Here is a 22135-nt window from a genome sequence, read left to right as displayed (position 1 = left end):
GTCTCTGCTAGGTAAAGCCCCGCCTTATCTCAGCTCACTGGTCACCATAGCAGCACCCACCCATAGCACGTGCTCCAGCAGGTATATCTCACTGGTCACCCCCAAAGCCAATTCCTTCTTTGGCCGCCTTTCCTTCCAGTTCTCTGCTGCCAATGACTGGAACGAACTGCAAAAATCCCTGAAGTTGGAGACACATCTCTCCCTCACTAGCTTTAAGCACCAGCGCAGCTCACAGATCACTGCACCTGTATATAGCCCATCTGCAAATAGCCCATCAAACTACCTCATCCCCATACTGTATTCATTTATTTATTTATCTTGCTCCTTTGCACCCCAGTATCTCTGCTTGCACATTCATCTTCTGCACATCTACCATTCCAGTGTTTAATTGCTATATTGTAATTACTTCGCCACCATGGCCTATTTATTGCCTTACCTCCCTTATCTTACCTCATTTTCCCACACTATATAAACTTTTTCTACTCTATTATTCACTGTACGTTTGTTTATTCCATGTGTAACTCTGTGTTGTTGTATGTGTTGCACTGTTTAAAAAAAAATCTTGGCCAGGTCGCAGTTGTAAATGAGAACTTGTTCTCAACTGGCCTACCCTGTTAAATAAACTTCTTATGGCTGCAATCCCGTTAACAGGAGCGATTTGACAACAGCCAGTCAAAGTGTAGGGCGCCATTTTCAAAACATCAAAAATCTCATAATTAACATTCCTCAAACATACATGTATCTTAAAGCTATTCTCGTTGTTAATCCCACCACAGTGTCCGATTTCAAATATGCTTTACAGCAAAAGCACCACAAACGATTATGTTAGGTCACCACATAGCACAGAAAAACACAGCCATTTATTTTTCCAGCCAAAGAGAGGAGTTTCAAAAAACAGAAAATAGAGATAGAATTAATCACTAACCTTTGATGATCTTCATCAGAAGACACTAATAGGACTTCATGTTACACAATACATGTCTATTTTATCAAAATATGAGTTTACATTGGCGCGTTACATTCACTAGTTCCAACTTTACGGAGTAAGCCAGCCATGCAATAATCTGAGACGGCGCTCAGAAATATTTGTCACAATAGCCGCCATGTTGACGTCAACATAAACAAGAAATTACATGATAAATATTCCCTTACCTTTGATGATCTACGTCAGAAAGCACTCCAGGAATCCCAGGTCCACAATAAATGTTTTATTTTTTTCGAAAATGTCCGTTATTTATGTCCAAATACCTTCTTTAGTTAGCGCGTTTGGTATACATATCCAAATTCTGGTCAGCGTTATAGCAGACAAAAACTTCAAAAAGTTATATTACCGGTCGAAGAAACATTTCAAACTAAGTACAGAATCAATCATTAGGATGTTTTTAACAAATAGCTTCAATAAAGTTCCAACCGGAGTACTCCTTCTTGTCTTCATTAGCAATGGAACGCAAGTGACTACCACGAGGAATAAACATGATCAGAAAATGGCTGACTGCCAGACACCCGACTGATTCTGCTATCATTCACTCACACAACACCATAGAAGTCTCATTATAATTTTTATTGATGGTTGACATCTAGTGGAACCCCTAGGCAGTGCAACATCATTAATGTCTCAAGGGATTTCATTGGGGACTGGTGAACACATACAAAGCTCAGATTTCTGACTTACTGTTTTGATTTCAACTTAGGTTTTTGCCTGCCAATATGAGTTATGTTATACTCACAGACATCATTCAAACAGTTCTAGAAACTTTAGAGTGTCTTCTATCCAAATCTACGAATGATATGCATAAATTAGCAACTGAGACTGAGGAGCAGGCAGTTTAGGCACCTTCTTCATCCAAGCTACTCAATACTGCCCCCCAGCCATAAGAAGTGAAATAAAGGTGAAATAAATAATAAATAAATAACCTGAAAGGCCGCTCAGCAAGCAAGAAGCCACTGCTCCAAAACTGCCAGAAAAATGGCCGACTATGGTTTGCAACTGCACATGGGGACAAAGATCGTACTTTTTTGGAGAAATGTCCTCTGGTCTGATGAAACAAAAATAGAACTGTTTGGGCATAATGACCATTGTTATGTTTGGAGGAAAAAGGGGGCGGCTTGCAAGCCGAAGAACATCATCCCAACCATGAAGCACGGGGGTAGCAGCATCACTTCACAAAATAGCACTTCACAAAATGGATAAACCTGACTCAGTTACACCAGCTCCGTCAGGAGGAATAGGCCAAAATTCACCCAACTTATTGTGGGAAGCTTGTGGAAGGCTACCTGAAACGTTTGACCCAAGTTAAACAATGTAAAGGAAATACTACCAAGTACTAATTGAGTGTATGTAAACTTCTGACCCACTGGGAATGTGTTGAAAGAAATTAAAGCTGAAATAAATCATTCTCTCTACTATTATTCTGACATTTCACATTCTTTCACAAAGTGGTGATCCTAACTGACATACGACAGGGAATTTTTACTAGGATTAAATGTCAGGAATTGTGAAAAACTGAGTTTAAATGTATTTGGCTAAGGTGTATGTAATCTTCCGACTTCAACTGTGTGTCCGCAAAAAAAAGCTGTGTGGGTAGCTTGCTGTTAATGATTCAATGTTTCTGCATCGGGCCTCTATATGGGACGGGAAGGCCACTGAAAGTTCTGTGCTTAGATTCACACCATAATTAGTCTGAGATTGAATTATTTGCTAACAGCGACATTTTCATTGCAAATAAGACACACTGGCTTGGCACTGGGAAAAGATGGAGAGATGTACGCATATCTCTCTGTACATTCTTCTCTCAATCCTCGACTTTCATTATCCACCTTTCTTCTTGATACGTTTTGAGAGCGACATTTTATCTTGCTATCAAGCAAATGCTTCTGAACAAATGTTGACGTTAGCCTACAGTGGTCTACACTACCTTTTTTAATGTAGACCTGTTTTCCCCCACCAATCAACACACAGAGAAATAGACACAAATAATAATTGAATAGAGACAGTGATTTTATGTGCGTAATCTCTGAATTTATTTGTGAACCCTTAATTTATATGAATCAAATGAATTAAGCTACATCTAAAGTCAATCCCATATACTATGTTCTTACAAAAAAGGTTTTACATTTTCTAGTACAGCCAATCTTACAAAAAGTAAAATGCTTCTCAAAGATGCCCTCTGGTGGTCAAACTAGCACTAACTCGCATTAATGGCAACAATGGCTGACAATGAAATAACGTGCCATAGAATTCAACGGTATCCCGCAAGGTGTGCTGCAGTATTACACAACTTTTACAGGAAGAACCACTGTACAGTATATGGAACCCCTAGGGTGGCAGGTAGCCTAGCAGTTACAGCGTTGGGCTAGAAACTAAAAAGGTTGCTGGTTGAAATACCCGAGCCGTCAAGGTGATCCATCTGTTAATGTGCTCTTTAGCAAGGCACCTAACCCCAATTTGCTCCATTATGGCTACTGCTAATAAAATAGTAGTATTACTAAGAAAATAGTATCATAAATAATAGAAAATAAATAATGAAATGATACACAAAAGAATACCAATATATTTGTAAGATGTTATTGTCATTATAGTCACTCTCAAACACAAACAGTTTAGGTAATGTAAACATTTTTTTGGGGAAATATGCACAGATCGGTGGACAGGAAGGCTCTTTGTTTTGAATGATGGCCCAATGTCAATTCTGGATGCCTTCTGAGGGGTTATGCCTTCCGAGGGGTTATGCCTTCTGAGGGGTTATGCCTTCTTTATGGTACAGGACAATATGTGTTATTGCCTACCTGGTTCCCGAGAGGAAGAAAAAATGAACATAATTGGGATTCAATCTTATACCTGCAAGAATGTAGACAAACTGGTACACAGACATATCATTATTATAATGTAGAAGACCGACTTACATGCAGTTGTTGCCATCAACAGCAGCCAAAAGAGGGATCCTCTTTGTGCCTGGTAGTTGGGTTCAGCGGCAACATGGCTAGTCCCTCCCATCGGACTCCACCCTGAAATACTGAGATAAAAGTAACAATTAGCTAATTGCCAATGTCAGGTTGGGTCTGCAGTTTTATTTGGCACATTCAATAAGTAAAATGAACGTTTATTCACAAGAGTTAGCTAGCTTGTAAAGTGGCTAGCTAGCTAATTAAAGTGTTTTCCCCTCTATAGGCTTAGCTAGCTAGCTTGCTAGGTAACAAACGGTAGCCTAATATAGTGCTCAAACTTTGAAACAACGTTATCTATCTCGTCCTATAGTTTATCATATCATTATGGCTTCATTTATTTGAATGGAAAAATATACGTTGATTAACTTAAACAACTGCGTTATTGAGTCGTCACTGGATAAATGGCAGTTGGTGTTGCCAGTTTTTGAATTATGGAAACCACTTTCTCAAGGATTGACCCCTTCTCTGAAAAGGGTTCTTACATTTTGACCAAAGAACCAAAATGTTCTACATAGAACCCCAATGAACCCTTAATTTGTAAGAGTGTAGCTAGCACCCATTAGCAAAGAGGAGGTTATCCCAGCTCATTCATTGTTTTCCCCATCCCTTCACTCTGGTCTCATACTGCCCTCTCTCCCTGCTCGCTCGACTGGGCATGCGTGTGTGTGTGTGTGTGTGTGTGTGTGTGTGTGTGTGTGTGTGTGTGTGTGTGTGTGTGTGTGTGTGTGTGTGTGTGTGTGTGTGTGTGTGTGTGTGTGTGTGTGTTTGTGCTTGGGAAGCACTTATTATATCTGGATGTGGATAAGAATGGCTTCCTCCCATTTTGTGAGAATCTGTAAGCTGCTGTCTCTGTACTGAAGGAAGGACTTACAGCTTTCTGGCTTCCTCAAACATTACACCAGACCAGCCAAATCAATACTCACGATCCTCCCTTTTTCCTATCGTCTTTTCTCACTTAGAATATTTCACTGTAATCCACAATCAGGCAACGGGAATTGTTCACAACTGACACAATGATGTACTTCGATGTGCTGATTCCTACTCCCTCCTAGTTCTCTTTTTTACATCTCTAACTATGGAGAGACCCCGTCTAGCCCGTCCCCCTCTCCTCCACTCCTCCTTTCATCCCCCTCTCCTCCACTCCTCCTTTCATCCCCCTCTCCTCCACTCCTCCTTTCATCCCCCTCTCCTCCACTCCTCCTTTCATCCCCCTCTCCCCCACTCCTCCTTTCATCCCCCTCTCCTCCACTCCTCCTTTCATCCCCCTCTCCTCCACTCCTCTTTTCATCCCCCTCTCCTCCACTCCTCCTTTCATCCCCCTCTCCTCCACTCCTCCTTTCATCCCCCTCTCCTACAGTACCAGTGTTCAGATCTGTCTTTTATTTTTAGTCCTCTGCACATCAAAGGAATTTTAGAGTAGCCTCAAAATAGTAGCCTCACTGTTGGTGAGGAGGTTCAGTTGAGTTGTCCTTCTGTCTGTCTTCGCCTTCTTTTGACTGATGGAAACAGCTCATAATTCGATGAAGCAAGGTTAAATAGGTATTCCTAGCGCAGGAAGTTAATTCCATTTCCCTTCAACTACTGTGTCTTCTCTGAGGCTGCGATCACCCAATGAGGCAATAGAGGGTGGTTGGATGTACAGAGCCACAGACATGTACACACACATGGCAGAACCACAATCACACCCACGCATGCACAGACAGTAGTATGTATCAGCGGGCCCCCTGCTGCATGTGACGCATGTTTAGTGTGATGTTGAACGTGTGTGTGTATGCATGCCTGTGTTTGTGTACATTCTTGGGTCTCTCTCTCTCTCTCTCTCACACACACACACACACACACACAAACACAACCCCACCCCCCCACCCCCCATACACACACACGATGCATTATTCACTCCTAGTCAGTATTTCTGCCTCAGGTTGTACATCACCAGTGCCTTCTGAATCTCTCCCCAGTTGTTTCTTTATCTATGGTTTGTATACTAACTAAGTGCAAATGTATATGCGACTACTACATACTACGCTATGTGTATTAATGTCTAAAACAACATGTGCTGTTTTTTGTTGTTGTTACTGCTTGGATCTGTTGTTTGTGTTTAATGCTCTAGACCTCTCCTGCTCTGACGTGTTCGTTTTTTTATCCATCCAAGCCGGTACAGTGTAAGAACGTTCAGGTAGCAAATGGCAAAACAAAATGTTCCTCTGGATGTGATTGAAGCACGTTTTATGTTTGACTTCAGAGATCTTTCTCAGAGTTACAGTAGCAAACCCGTTTTTTGTGTGTTTCTTTTATTGGATTGAAACGTGTGAGGAGACATGTTCGCTGTGGTTTCACCAGAAACGCCAGGCTCCAGTGTTTGATTATGAGCAGCTGATGAAGTCTCGGGTATGAGGCTGAGTTGACGAAGCTCTGTGTTGACAATGACTGGTCCGTCTCCGTCGTGGCATAGAGTTCACTGTAGCTGAGAGCGACATCAGGATGGAGTCGCAACACTGCTGTTAGAAGATATTTAGATTAGGCTCGTCTTGTTCACTAGAATTAGCAGAGAAAGTGGCGAGAGAGATCGAGAGTGAGCGATAGACAGAAGGTGGCGGTGAGAGGATGTGGGACAGAGCTGGGGGAGGGAGGCAGACAGGGAGACAGCGAGAAGGAGAGAGCGGGAGAAGGAGCAATACGGGTATAGCTTGATATCTTGACACCCTCTGAAGATACCTCTGACAGGCCTCTGACATAAAAAGAGAGCAGATCTTATAATGTGGCAAGATAACGACAGTCTCCCAAGAGGAGGAGAGAGGAAGGGGAGTTATCATCAAACACTGCCTGTCTGCTACAGTAGGAGTCCGACACAGAGCCAGTACTGAAACACAATGAGGAGTTATAGCTACGACACATAGATAACTCAGCTGCATGTGGAGCCCCACACATCCATAATACAGACAAATACTGTTTCAGTATGTAGCGAGAGAGAGAGAAAGAAAAAGAGGGAGAAATAGAATGAGGGTGCAATCAGAGTGTAAGAGCGACCATAGAGATGGACCCAGAGCAGATGCACGCACGCACACACACACGCACAGAAAAAAATGGCTTTAGAGGTTGTGAAATATGCATGAGCAGCTCTGAGATTCACCAGGGTAAATGCATTTTTCATCCATTTCATGTCTGTGATGTGTATATTTAATGGTTCTTTCCTCCGGGTGGGTCTCTATTGGCCCCATCTGTAGCCTGAGCAGAGTGCACCGAGCTGGGCTTGGTACGTCAGGGGCCCTGGGGGGGAGGTGTTCCCCATATCTCCCTCCTCTCCAGGTCACAAGTTAATGGCAGCTGGTGGTTAGTTAAGAGGTCAGGTCCACACAGCAGCAGCAGTTCACCCCAGCCAGGACTGTTCTACTGCTGATTGAAAGGTTCCTTCTGTACAGTGTGGATCATTGCCAGAGACCCTCTACCCACCACACCTACAGGGGTCTGCTGTGTGTGTGTGTGTGTGTGTGTGTGTGTGTGTGTGTGTGTGTGTGTGTGTGTGTGTGTGCGCGCGCGTGCATGTGCGTGTGCATGTGCATGTGCACGTGTGTCACTCATGAATTTCATTATTGTTAACCCATCTCCCCAACCCTGCACTTACACAATGTCTGCAGGCAGATTCATGTTGGATGATTGAGTGTTACGTTCTCAGCCTTTTGAGAAGCATAAACACATATCTCTCCTTTCAAAGGTGTTGGCAAAACAACATATGCACTGAGAATAGGAAGAAATCAAAATACAAAATGCAAGATATTTGCTCTTCTCAACGAACACACTACCTTTGTTGCTTCCTCCTATTCCAACGTGTGATGCTGCTATCCTTTGATAGCAGCATGCTGTGAATTATCCGTGCGATCAAAACCTTCATATTCTTTCCCATTTTCTTTTAGTACGTGGTATCAGAGACACAGCAGAGCACAAAAACAGAACAGGTGTACGCTGATATTCGTTTTATTTTTTCAGCTGTTCCATTGATTATGCCAAGGCATATTTGATTTGGTTTCCCTAGTTTTTCTATGATTAGTAAATATTTGACAGTGTATCCACATAGCACTCCCTCTCCTCTGAAAACTGGCTGTATGCAAGTTGAGATAGTGGACGTTAGAAAGCCGCTTGATTTGGGGTGGACAGACACAGAAGGAGCAGGGTTACAGTAGGAGTCTGGAGGCTGCTGGGGGTTTTAATAGTGGGCAATAAAACAGGCCCCTAAATGAAAATCTATAGGCTATAAAGTCCTTCATTAGCACGAGTGTGAGTAGTGGAGCAGATGCCACATGTAAACATACCGGATGCACACACACACACACACACATTCCCTTTTAAGGCATGATTCACACCTTTCTCTCTCTCTCTCTCTCTCTCTCTCTCTCTCTCTCTCTCTCTCTCTCTCAGCCTCTCTCTCTCTCAGCCTCTCTCTCTCTCCCTCCCTGTCTCTCAGCCTCTCTCTCTCTCAGCTTGTATGACCTCTCTCTCTCTCTCGCTCTCTCTCTCACTCAGCTTGTATTACATCTCTCTCTCTCGCTCTCTCTGTCTCTCTCATGACCTCTCTCTCTCTCACACACAGCTTTTATGACCACTCTATCTCATTCATTCAGCCTGTTGTTTGGTAGCCCCGCTCCAATTTCATGTCTATGAATTAAAGATGAGAGGACAGAGACGTTGTTGCCATAATTCAGCCAAACACAGGAGCTAGTCTGAATGGAAACAGATGAACAGGGCCACTGCTGGGTTTCCTGGGAGGCCATTGGATAACACACAGCTTAACTGTCCATTCCAACACAGTCATTGGAAAGTTGTTGTCGCCTATATGGATTTCAGCACAGTGCAGACAGCGGACAGCGTCAATGCATATATTCCAGCACCACCCTGTTTGGACAGCTCTGGTATGATTACCAGTATAGATTCTGGGCAGTGACAGCATTGATTTCAGCAGCACTGCTAGCGGACAGCGCCCATGCAGATTTAAACACCAGTCTTAGTTGACTGGGGAAAGAGCTGCTGAATATTTCAGCACCATGGACAGCAGCTCAGTGTAGACTCTTGCTGTTTACCTATTCTGGAAGCCCCTTCTTCCTTCTCTGTTTTCTGATCTCTTATGGGCTCTTGCTCCTGATTCATTACTTCTATTTCAGTCTATTTTAGATGTTTGTTTGTCTCTGACAAAATCTATTTATCTATTGATCTATTTTAGTAATAAAATAAAAAGAGTTTTCCTACATACTGATCACAATTCCGTAACATATGTACACATTTAACCAATTTCTAACTCTAACAATGTGTATTGAATGTGAATGGTAATTAAAGTGTGTTTGTGTTTTTCCTATTCCAGACGGTACGCCATGGCTTCCCGTACCAGCCCACCTGCCTGGCCTTTGATCCCGTCCAGAAGATCCTGGCCATCGGCTCCAGAACAGGAGGCATTCGGATGTATCCTTTCCTTTCTCTTCATCCCTCCCTCCCTCCCCCTGACTTGTCATTCTGTGTTGCAATGCTGTCATGGCTGTCATTTCACAGAGTCAAACCTGTCCGTTCCCCTGCTCCCAGGAGGCACCTGGGCCGGGGAGGATGTGGTGGACGTGGACGTGTAGCGCCTCAGGTAGGAGATTATACTCTCATACATCCAGCCTCATTCTGCTCATACCCATCAGCCACTGGGGATCAGCACGGAGCCAGGTGGATGGTCCTGACAATAGCGTCAGCGATAGACACCAGCAAATCTGACTAGCTACTGAGCGAGAGAAAAGTGTGTATGTGTGTGCTTGGAAGAGAGAGAGAGCGTGTTTGTGTGAGAGATAGAGGGAGAGATAGAGAGAGGGAAAGGGAAGAGAGAGAGAGAGAGATTTGTGAGGGTACAGAGAATAGCTAATGAAAAAATAAAATGTGATTTGATTAAATTATTGGCTGGGCCAAAATTAGATCTCTCGCTTTCTACCTGTCTCACTCACTCACTCACTCACTCACTCACTCACTCACTCACTCACTCACTCACTCACTCACTCACTCTCTCCCTATATGTCGGTCTCTTCCTCTGCCTCTCTCTCACTCTCTCTCTCTCTCTCTCTCTCTCTCTCTCTCTCTCTCTCTCTCTCTCTCTGGACCTGCAGCAGAGGCTTTGATGAAGCACTGACTGGAGGGAGAGCTCAGGTTTCTGTATGATGGAGACCCGTGACGGAATTAGCATTAGCATTGAAAGGCTAAACACAAATACCACCGCTCGCTCTCATGTGGCCTGTCATTCAGTCCATCTCTCTATTCCTTCCATTCTTTCTTTCCCTCCCTCTTTCATTCTCTCTCTTCTCTTTCCATTTCTCTTTCTTTTTTCTCTACCCCTCTTACTCTCCTATCTCTCACTTCTTTCTCTGTTCTCCCTGTGCTTTGAAAGTGTCTGGGTATAGACTAGAGGATACATGTCAACACCTAACGTGGCTGTTCTTTGTCTAGGTCCATATTGGATCCCTCTTTTCTCTCTGTCTTTGTTGTGTCCATGGAGTCTCTCTCTCTCTCTCTCTCACACACACACACACACACACACACACACACACACACACACACACACACACACACACACACACACACACACACACACACACACACACACACACACACCCTGCTCTATACAAACACTATCGTCTTCTCCAGATGACATGATGGCATTGAAAACAGTCCCGTTATTACAGGTGCATTGTATTATTTATCATCTGATAGTAGATCGGACAGAAATGGGTGTGGTATTTTGATGGTTGTGATTGGACGGTAATTGGACAAGGGGGTGTGGTTTTCAGACGTGTTGTTACACCTTATCAGCTGTTGTTTCTCGCAATCTGTCTCCTTACCAGTTTTTTTGTAGTCTTAGTCTTGCAATCATCCTCATTTTCTTTACTCCCTCTCATTCTCCCTCCCTCCCACCCTCTCCCTCTCCCTCTCCCTCTCCTTCCCTCCTACTCCCACTCTCCCTCTCCTTCTCTCTCTCCCTCCCTCATTTAGCTGCATCTCTATTTATTTCCAACCTCTCTGACCCATGTCTTCAGATGGTGATTTCCCCTGCCTGCCTGCTATAGCAGCACATTGGCACCAGGTAGAAATATATATTTTCTTCCTGTTAAAAAATCCTTATTGATCTCCGGAGCTCCGAAGTTAAACATTCAGATGAGAGTATTGATTGTGTGTGTCTGTGTGCACCGTGCCGGTACACTCCCCATGTAATTCATTTCAAGGACGCGCGTGTGTGTGTGTGTGTGTGTGCGCGTGTGCGTGTGTGTATGTGCGTGTGTGGGTGTGATCAATATTGTTGCTGATTTCTGGACCAAATCCCTCACATGGACTCCCACAGAGTCAGAAAGCCCTGTCACCCTATCCGTGGCTGAAGGACTGATCAATCCATTGATCGTGATTGGTTAGATAATCTTATTTGGTTAGTGAATCTGGTGACCTAGTTCAGAATGTAGATTTCCGTCCAAAAGTAATTGTTTATCACGAGAGGCCCACACATAATATCTAGTTCTGCCAGAATGATTCAAATCTCACATTTCTGGGAAATAGAACACAATACAAATGAGATCAAAATAGGAAAAAAATCATACATTTAAATGATTTGTTTTTCCTATTCAGCAAAGTGGGGGGGAAAAGGGCTTGAAATATTTCAACTGCTTTCTAATTCATGTACTTATTGAACCCTTGTTTTACCAGGTCAGTTGACTGAGACAACGTTCTCATTTACAGCAACGACCTGGGGCATAGTTACAGGGGAGAGGAGGGGGGATGAATGAGCCAACTGGAAGCTGTGGATGATGAAGTGGCCATGATGGTATGAGGACCAAATTGGGAATTTAGCCAGGACACCGGGTTTAACAGTCCTACTCGTACGATTCAGTGCCATGTGATCTTTAGTGACCACAAAGAGCCTGGACACACGTTTAACATCCCACCCTGAAAGATGCTAAATATAGTAACAATCGAATTATAAACAACTTATTGTAACATGTCTTATAACTGAAAAATAAAAATGATCAGACATAGTGACAGTACAAATTATTAACATTTCACATATCTGACGACAGAGAATGTTCTGCCAAGCATCCTCTGACTGAAGCCTAGTCTCAGTTCAAATGCCTGTTGACTCGTTATAACTTCAGTTTTAAGCACGAAGGGATTTCGTCCCTCTGTGACCAAGTTGTGTTTTGTTTTGGTCTTGTTTCAATTCTACAAAGTTATTTGTAATTGTTTATGTTCAGCGTTCTAAATTCATCTGAGAACATCTCAGTGGGATCCGACACACATCAAAAGACGCGAGCCGGTCTGGCCTTTTGAGGAAGTATAAAACCACGTGGGTCTGTGACTCTCGCAGCCAGAGAAAATCGATCCTTTGTCTGGATAGGTCAGAAAATGTGACGCGGCAATCCCTATGCAAATGAGGAGTCAGATTTCACAGGCTGCATGTCAGCTGACAGTGATTAATGTTATGCCATTCACAGAGTGCTCTGTTCATGTCACGTTCTGACCTTAGTTCTTTTGCTATGTCTTTGTTTTAGGTTGGTCAGGGCGTGAGTTTCGGTGGGTTGTCTATGTTAGTTTTTCTATGTTGTGTTTTGCGTTTGGCCTGGTATGGTTCTCAATCAGAGGCAGGTGTCGTTAGTTGTCTCTGATTGAGAATCGTACTTTGGTAGCCTTTTCCCACCTGTGTTTCGTGGGTGATTGTTTTCTGTCTTTGTGTATGTCATCAGACAGGACTGTTTCGTTTCGTGTCATTCTCTTTGCTATTTTTGTTTTAGTGTTCTGTGTTTAATAAATTCGTCATGAACATGTACCACGCTGCGCATTGGTCCTCCGATCCTTCATACTCCTCAGACGAAGACGACGAACGTTACAGTACACCAAAAATGTGGTTCGGAACTGTTCCAGAACCGCTCAAAGTTCCCTAAATAGAGGACTTTAAATCTATAGCTCGGTAGGTAAAGCATGGCGCTTGCAATGCCATGATAGTGGGTTCAATTCCCGGGACCACCCATATGTAAAAAAAAATGATGTGTGTCACACCGTAGAGAGCCTAGAGACATTAGAGAGCCTTTTTATTTCTCTATTTGGTTAGGTCAGGGTGTGATTTGGGTGGGTATTCTAGTTTGTCTATTTCTTTGTTGGCTGGGTATGGTTCCCAATCAGAGGCAGCTGTCTATCGTTGTCTCTGATTGGGAATCAAACTTAGGCAGCCTGTTTTCCACCTCAGTTTGTGGGATCTTGTTTTTGCATCGTTGCTGTAGAGCCTGCAGAACTTTACGTTTGTTTGTATTTTGTTGTTTTTTGGTGACATTTGAAAAATAAAGTAAAATGTACGCCTGCCACGCTGCACCTTGGTCCAATTCATCAAACCAGCGTAACAATGTGTACATGACTGTAAAAGTGTCCGCTAAATGACATATTAATATTATATATATATCATAATGCTCCCCTGTACATCCTGGGTCCATTGTGAAAATCCTACTGGTAGTGTTGCTGTAGAACTGGCCCAGGCCCTACTCTGGTGTCTGTGAGTGGTGCATAATGATGATGTCATCGATGCTGGGCTGGCAGACTGTCACTCTGCAGTGGGACCACCCAGTGACTAGATCCCAGAGAGCTGCTGGCTGGCAGACTGTCACTCTACAGTGGGACGACCCAGTGACTAGATCCAAGACAGTTACTGAGATCTGACACAGACCCTATGTGAATGACGTGGTGTGTGTGGTTGAAAGACCCTACAATCATACAATAACTTGTGTGTCATCTTCAGCAGAACTGAAACAGACCATTTGTTTTATGTGTTATGCAGTGCACTCACATTTTGTTTGAATTCTGTGTGTGTGTGTATACATCTTTCTCTGTGTCTTTGTATGTATCTGTCTGTCACTGCCTGTGTGTGTGTAGCTGTCTGTCTGTCTCTGTCTGTCTGTCTGTCTGTCTGTCTGTCTGTCTGTCTGTCTGTCTGTCTGTCTGTCTGTCTGTCTGTCTGTCTGTCTGTCTGTCTGTCTGTCTGTCTTACTGGGCCTATGTGTATCTGCCTGTCTGTCTCTGTGTCTGTGTGTGTAGCTGTCTGTTACTGTGTCTATGTGTAGCTGTCTGTCTGTCTGTCTCTGCGTCTGTGTGTATGAGTGTTTGCCATTCCTGTTATCCTGCCGTGCCATGCTGGATTGGAAAAAGGCTTTTCAATAAAGGCCAGGTAATAGAATCCTCTTCTGTCTGATGGACAGTCACTTCTCATCACGGCCTATCAACAGACACACCGACCGACCTGACAGTCACTTCTCATCACAGCCTATCAACAGACACACCGACCGACCTGACAGTCACTTCTCATCACGGCCTATCAACAAACACACCGACCGACCTGACAGTCACTTCTCATCACAGCCTATCAACAGACACACCGACCGATCTGACAGTCACTTCTCATCACAGCCTATCAACAGACACACCGACCGACCTGACAGTCACTTCTCATCACAGCCTATCAACAGACACACCGACCTATCTGTCAGTTACTTCTCATCACAGCGTATCAACAGACACACCGACCTATCTGTCAGTTACTTCTCATCACAGCGTATCAACAGACACACCGACCTATCTGTCAGTTACTTCTCATCACAGCGTATCAACAGACACACCGACCTATCTGTCAGTTACTTCTCATCACAGCGTATCAACAGACACACCGACCTATCTGTCAGTTACTTCTCATCACACTGTATCAACAGACACACCGACCGACCTGACACTTCTCATCACAGCCAACCGACCGCTCACACAGCCACATATACATTGACCAGCCAACCGACCGCTCTCACACAACCTATTGGGAGAGAGAGGATGGGAGGAGAGGAGGGAGAGAAATAGAGAAAGAGGAGCTGCAGGAAGGGAAAAGGAAGGAAAGAGTGGAGGGTGTAAGAGGATGAGAAAAAAAGAAAAGCAAATACACAAGGAGGAAAGAAGGGACCCGAGGAGAAGAGGGAGGCAAGGGTTTAGGATGAGAGGATGAAGGGTAGAAAGGGGTGCCCGAGAAGGAGGGAATAGGAGGAGGAAGAGGAGGAAATAAAAGAATGGTAAGCAGAAGGATGAAGAAAGTCAATTTCAGTCTACCCTGTTGCTGGGCTGGGATTTGAGTAACAGCAGTATTGTAGGACATAGACATGTAGCAGTTATGTGCCTGGTGGTTATTGTGAGGTTGTGTGTGTGCCTGCCTGCCTGTGTGCGTGTGTGTCTGATGAAGTGTTTTGTAGCAGTGGTCTGCCTGGTCGTTTGCAGGCGTGGCACGTGCTGGATTCACTGCAGCTCCTCTCTCCCATCAAACTAATGTCCTAATAATGGTTCTGGCACCCGTGTGGACGGACACACACACACACACACACACACACACACACACACACACACACACATACACACACACACATACACACACACACACACACACATGCACACACATACACACACATACACACACACACACACACACACACACGAACAACTGTCAGACATCGGCCAGGCAGTGTGTGTGTATCTACAGTATACATAGTGTGCTGTGTTTGCTGTCAGCTCTGTAGCCCACCATTGAGTCATCACAATGCTTCCAGAGAAATATTTCCAACAACACACAGCAGCAGCAGTATAGACACAACGAGACATCCCACAGTGGTTGCAGTGACAGCTGCCATACTCGTCCTGTCACAGCACTTTGTGACAGTACAGCAGTACAGCCAGGCTGAATAGGGACAATGACAATGACAATGATAGCCACCTCGCTTCTCTGCTGACTCCAGTCCTATAGCCGGGACGTCTGGTCTATTCACTGGCTATATGATAGACTCACCGTGGCGTCGTATCTGTTCGGAGAGATCATGTCGATACGTTTGCTAGCAATATTCTCTTCTTTGGTATGGTAGAGTGCCACTGGGCTATTTAATGTATCCACACGTTAGACCCACAGTCACATCGGTACAGGGATAAACGTGGCTACAGTACACCATGATAGCAGAAAAACTGGCAGCATTTGTGAAACACGGTCTGTGGTAGGCTTGAGTGTCACTGAGACATTTGATGTATCCACACAATGCTATCAGCTTCGGCAAATGATATGATACATTCTCTAGGGCTAGGACATCAGCAATATTATTGTACTCTACTGGCTATATGATACTCTGTTGTTTAGCAACTGCATGGAGCTGGTGTATGATCTACGTAGTGATATTTGGTGGTATATACACTACATGACTAAAAGTATGTGGACACCTGCTCATCGAACATCTCATTCCAAAATCATGGGCTTTAATATGGAGTTGGTCCCCCTCTTGTTTCTATAACAGCCTCCATTCTTCTGGGAAGGCTTTCCACTAGCTGTTGGAAAATTGCTGTGGGGATTTTCTTCCATTCACTCACAAAAGCATTGGTGTGGTTGAGCAATGATGTTGGCGATTAGGCCTGGCTCGTAGTCGGCGTTCCAATTCATCCCAAAGGTGTTCGATGGGGTTGAGGTCAAGGCTCTGTGCAGGCTAGTCAAGTTCTTCCACACCGATCTCGACAAACCATTTCTGTATGGACCTTGCTTTTTGCATGGGGGCATTGTCATGCTGAAACAGGAAAGGGCCTTCCCCAAAGTTGGAAGCAAAGAATCATCAAAAATGTCATTGTATGCTGAAGCATTAAGATTTCCCTTCACTGGAAGGCTTGTGTGCGGCTCCTCGGCCATGGAAACCCATTTCATGAAGCTCCCGATGAACAGTTCTTGTGCTGACGTTGCTTCCAGAGGCAGTTTGGAACTCGGTAGTGAGTGTTGCAACCCGAGGACAGATGATTTTTACGCGCTTCGGCACTCACTGTGAGGTTGTATTCATTTCACTGTGAGGTTGTATTCATTTCACTGTGAGGTTGTATTCATTTCACTGTGAGGTTGTATTCATTTCACTGTGAGGTTGTATTCATGTCACTGTGAGGTTGTATTAATTTCACTGTGAGGTTGTATTCATTTCACTGTGAGGTTGTATTCATGTCACTGTGAGGTTGTATTAATTTCACTGTGAGGTTGTATTCATTTCACTGTGAGGTTGTATTCTGCGCATGTGGCACATAACATTTGATTTGATGTGATTCTTCGGCAGCTACAAAAGGAGGTATGCTCTTACTCAGACCCACTCCGGTTTGCCTACAAGCGGCACAGGGGTGTTGATGATTCACTCCCTACAGCACAGTGCCCACACCCACATGGAGAAGCCCAAAACTGACAGGATGGTATTTGTGGATTCTTCTAGTGTCTTCAACAAAATGCAGCTTAACTTAACGGGTCAAAAGCTCCAGAACATGAATTTCAATCCATATCTGATTCTCTGGGGTCTTCTCCTTCCTGACAAATAGACACCAGCCGGTCAGATTCAACAGTCGCTGCAGCTCATCCAGAACCATCTGTACAGTATCGCCACGATGCTCTGTCATCTCGCCGGTGTTATTCACCCTCTACACAGGCCACTGTAGGAGCTCGGACCCAGATGTGACGTTGATTAAATTACTGGGATGATACAGATATAATGGACACGCAACTCAGAGACCTCCAGGCTGCAATCTACAGGTTTTACCCTCTGGTGTAGCCGGAACTACCTGGATCTCAACTCAAACAAGACGCCTGGTCATTGACTTCAGAATAGACCAACCTCCCACCCCAGCGCTGGAGATTAACGGCCAGGTCATTGAGTGAGTGGAGGACTATAAATACTTAGCAACCATCCTCGACAACAAGCTCTCCTTCAAAAAGGAACACAGAACCGATTCACTCTGTCGACAACGGCTGTTCTTTTTACAGAAATTGAGGACGTTTAATGTACACCAATCCATCCAAGCATTTAATAGATTCTTCATAGCAACCAACTTATCTTTTCATATTGAGGGGTGGTTTGGTGCTCTAGGGAAACCCAATGAACAGGGTAATAGAAATCTGTGGGAAGGTCATTGGATAAAGACAGGAACCCTTCAGTGACATCTATAAAAAAAAGAAAATGTAAACGAGTGAGGAAAAAGGGGAACAAATAGCCCTGGACAGGGGCGACAGGTAGCCTAGTGGTTAGAGAGTTGGGCCAGTAACCGAATGGCCCTGAGCTGACAAGGTAAAAATCTGTCGTTCTGCCCCTGAACAAGGCAGTTAACCCCGTGTTCTTAGGCCAATCATTGTAAATAAGAATTTGTTCTTAACCGACTTGCCTAGTTAAATAAAAGAAAATGATGCACACACTCCATGACCAGTATAGCCCCCTACCTTCTGGGCACAGATATAGATCTCTGGCATACAAACATACAAATCTAAAATGGCAGCTTCAAGTTTTGTTCTGTCAAGTTCCTCAACGCTTGAAGTTATTATTTGTATTTGTATTATTTGTATTTGTATTATTTGTATTTGTATTATTTGTATTTGTATAGTGTACGAAAAATGAAGAACAGCGTCGAAAGCTGGCCTCATATTGACTTGGCAGTTGTGTCAAGTTGGCGGGACCATTGTTTATACACACGGGAAACTGTTGAGAGTGAAAAACTACAGTGCCTTGCGAAAGTATTCGGCCCCCTTGAACTTTGCGACCTTTTGCCACATTTCAGGCTTCAAACATAAAGATATAAAACTGTATTTTTTTGTGAAGAATCAACAACAAGTGGGACACAATCATGAAGTGGAACAACATTTATTGGATATTTCAAACTTTTTTAACAAATCAAAAACTGAAAAATTGGGCGTGCAAAATTATTCAGCCCCTTTACTTTCAGTGCAGCAAACTCTCTCCAGAAGTTCAGTGAGGATCTCTGAATGATCCAATGTTGACCTAAATGACTAATGATGATAAATACAATCCACCTGTGTGTAATCAAGTCTCCGTATAAATGCACCTGCACTGTGATAGTCTCAGAGGTCCGTTAAAAGCGCAGAGAGCATCATGAAGAACAAGGAACACACCAGGCAGGTCCGAGATACTGTTGTGAAGAAGTTTAAAGCCGGATTTGGATACAAAAAGATTTCCCAAGCTTTAAACATCCCATGGAGCACTGTGCAAGCGATAATATTGAAATGGAAGGAGTATCAGACCACTGCAAATCTACCAAGACCTGGCCGTCCCTCTAAACCACATATGTCAGAGTCAAGGCCCGCGGGCCACATCCGGCCCGCAAGAAGGTTTTTTACGGCCCCTGGGATGATCTTGATTTATTATTAGAACCGGCCCGCAGCAAGCCGGCAGCCCGCAGATCTTTTACACGCGCCAATACTACATTTCCCACAATGCAAAGGTGACGCACCGAGCAGTAGGCTGCTTCATTTCAATATTTATTGGCACAGCAGTCGTCAGCATCACAGTAAAATTAACTTTCAGATACCCATCAAAAATGGCAAAACGGAAGGTGGATACTGAGAACCGGGGGTTTCAAACAAGGTGGGAGTCGGAGTATATGTTCACGAAGGTAGCTGGAAAACCTGTGTGTCTTCTGTGTGGAGAAAGTGTGGCGGTACTGAAAGAGTATAATCTGAGACGACATTATGAAACGAAACACGCGGACAAAAACAAGAATATGGACATGGAACAAAGGCTACAAAAGGCCAGTTTTATTTTGGCAGAAGAGATCGCTAAATCAGCCCGGCCATTTACGGAGGGGGATTTCATCAAAAACTGCATGATTAAAGTTTGTGACGAAGTTTGCCCAGAAAAAAGGCAACTCTTTTTAAATGTGAGTCTGAGCAGAAACACCATTGCCGAGAGAGTAGACCAGTTGTCCATCAATCTAAAAGAGCAGCTTGTGAAAAAGGGAAAAGATTTTATTGCATATTCCTTGGCTGTGGATGAGAGCACCGACATTTCTGACATTGCCCAGTTGTCAATTTTCATCCGCGGAGTGGACTCCAACCTAAGCGTGACAGAGGAGTTTTTGGCTTTACGTCCTATGCATGGCACAACTACGGGGCATGATTTGTATGAAGAGGTGTCAAGATGTGTAAATGAGATGGAGCTGCCTTGGGAAAAACTCGTGGGTTTGACAACCGACGGAGCACCTGCGATGTGTGGACACAGGAGCGGACTGGTGGCGAAGATACGGGAAAAGATGCAAGAGGAAAACGCGACAGGTGAGCTGACAGCTTATCATTGTATCATACACCAGGAAGCGTTGTGCGGTAAAGCCTTGAAAATGGAGCATGTAATGAGCATCATCACGCGCACAGTTAACTTTATCAGAGCCAAAGGTTTGAATCACCGCCAGTTCAAGGCATTTCTGACGGAGTTAGAAACGGAGCATGGTGATTTGCCTTATCACACAGAGGTGCGATGGCTAAGCCAGGGAAAGGTGCTTCAAAGATGTTTCGAGCTTCGTGAGGAGATTTGTCTGTTCTTGGACAGCAAAGGGAAAGACACAACACAACTCCGAGACGAAATGTTTCTGTGTGAAATGGCTTTTCTGTGTGACATTACGAGTCATCTGAATGCAATAAACTTGCAGCTGCAGGGTCGGGATCGTGTCATCTCTGATATGTACAGTACAGTGAAGGCATTTAAAACCAAACTGACTCTGTGGGAGACGCAGATGCGGAAAGAAAATTTGAGCCACTTTCCCAGCTGCCAGACCATGAAAGAGAAGCTCTCTACCAGTGCGTTCCCGAGCACACAGTTGGCTGATAAAATAGGTATGCTTGCCGCTGACTTTCGACGCCGATTTGCTGACTTTGAAGCACAAAAAAGCAGGTTGGAACTGCTCGGTAACCCATTTGCTGTTGACGTGGAAAGCTCACCACCAAACCTCCAAATGGAGTTGATTGACCTCCAATGCAATGATGCACTGAGGGCAAAATATGCGGCAGTGGGTGCTGCGGAGTTCGCCCGTTTCCTCCCCGGCACAATGCCCCAGCTGCGCATCCAGGCTGCTCAAACGTTGTCTATGTTTGGCAGCACATACCTGTGTGAACAACTGTTTTCTTTGATGAACCTGAACAAAACATCACACAGAAGTCGACTTACTGCTGAACACCTCCACTCAATTCTGAGGATTTCTTCAGCTCAGAGCCTTACCCCGAACATTGATGAACTTGTGGAAAAGATGGGACACCACCAAGTATCACCCTCAACCTCAAACAAGTGAACATTACTGTGCAATCACATATTTAGAGTTTTTACTCAGTTCAAGTTTAAAAGTTAAAATGTAATATTTGTTTTCACTGCATGTTACTTCTCCTTAAACAAAGTGTTGTTTTTGATTAATAGATTTTTGCACTTTATTTTTTTGTATTTCAATCCAATTATATTTTAAAAATATTTCAGTTGAGTGGATGATAGAAAATTGCTATTATTGTTTTTTCTTTGAAGTAAATTTAGCCCACTTTTGCTAAAATAGAAAATATAGTCTACTGATGGTGCCTTGAATACCGGTTTCTTTCATTTAATGTTCATGTTATGGGGATATTTATATAAAGGAAATTTGTCTTTTGTGTCTGTTGAAAATTAAAGATTACTGACAGAGCCATAAGAAAATATTGCTTTATTTATCTGATCATATTGTAATATATTTGTTAGGTTTTCAGTAGGTTCAATTAGGTTCACTAGACTATATGCGTCATTTAAAAATTTTTCAATGAACATTCGAACAGTCCGGCCCTCGTCTTGTAGCTGATTTTTTTATTTGGCCCTCCGTCCATTTGACTTTGACACCCCTGCTCTAAACTTTCAGCTCATACAAGGAGAAGACTGATCAGAGATGCAGCCAAGAGGCCCATGATCACTCTGGATGAACTGCAGAGATCTACAGCTGAGGTGGGAGACTCTGTCCATAGGACAACAATCAGTCGTATATTGCACAAATCTGGCCTTTATGGAAGAGTGGCAAGAAGAAAGCCATTTCTTAAAGATATCCATAAAAAGTGTTGTTTAAAGTTTGCCACAAGACACCTGGGAGACACACCAAACATGTGGAAGAAGGTGCTCTGGTCAGATGAAACCAAAATTGAACTTTTTGGCAACAATGCAAAACGTTATGTTTGGCGTAAAAGCAACACAGCTGAACACACCATCCCCACTGTCAAACATGGTGGTGGCAGCATCATGGTTTGGGCCTGCTTTTCTTCAGCAGGGACAGGGAAGATGGTTAAAATTGATGGGAAGATGGATGGAGCCAAATACAAGACCATTCTGGAAGA

General features: G+C 43.8%; 1 protein-coding gene across 10 annotated transcripts in view; it reads left to right on the top strand.

Moving 5' to 3' along the window:
• The window catches only part of stxbp5l (syntaxin binding protein 5-like), a 235034-nt gene that overhangs the window by 15092 nt on the left and 197807 nt on the right, over window positions 1–22135 (top strand). For all 10 annotated transcript variants that reach the window (XM_036958794.1, XM_036958792.1, XM_036958790.1 and 7 more), the window contains exon 2: window positions 9296–9393. In XM_036958794.1, coding sequence (XP_036814689.1) covers window positions 9296–9393 — 98 coding nt within the window. The remainder of the gene's footprint in view (window positions 1–9295; window positions 9394–22135) is intronic.

This window comes from Oncorhynchus mykiss, chromosome 22 (assembly GCF_013265735.2).
Source record: "Oncorhynchus mykiss isolate Arlee chromosome 22, USDA_OmykA_1.1, whole genome shotgun sequence".
Taxonomy (NCBI): domain Eukaryota; kingdom Metazoa; phylum Chordata; class Actinopteri; order Salmoniformes; family Salmonidae; genus Oncorhynchus; species Oncorhynchus mykiss.
Note: the sequence above shows the minus strand (reverse complement) of the source record. Positions and strands in the feature narration are given on the sequence as shown.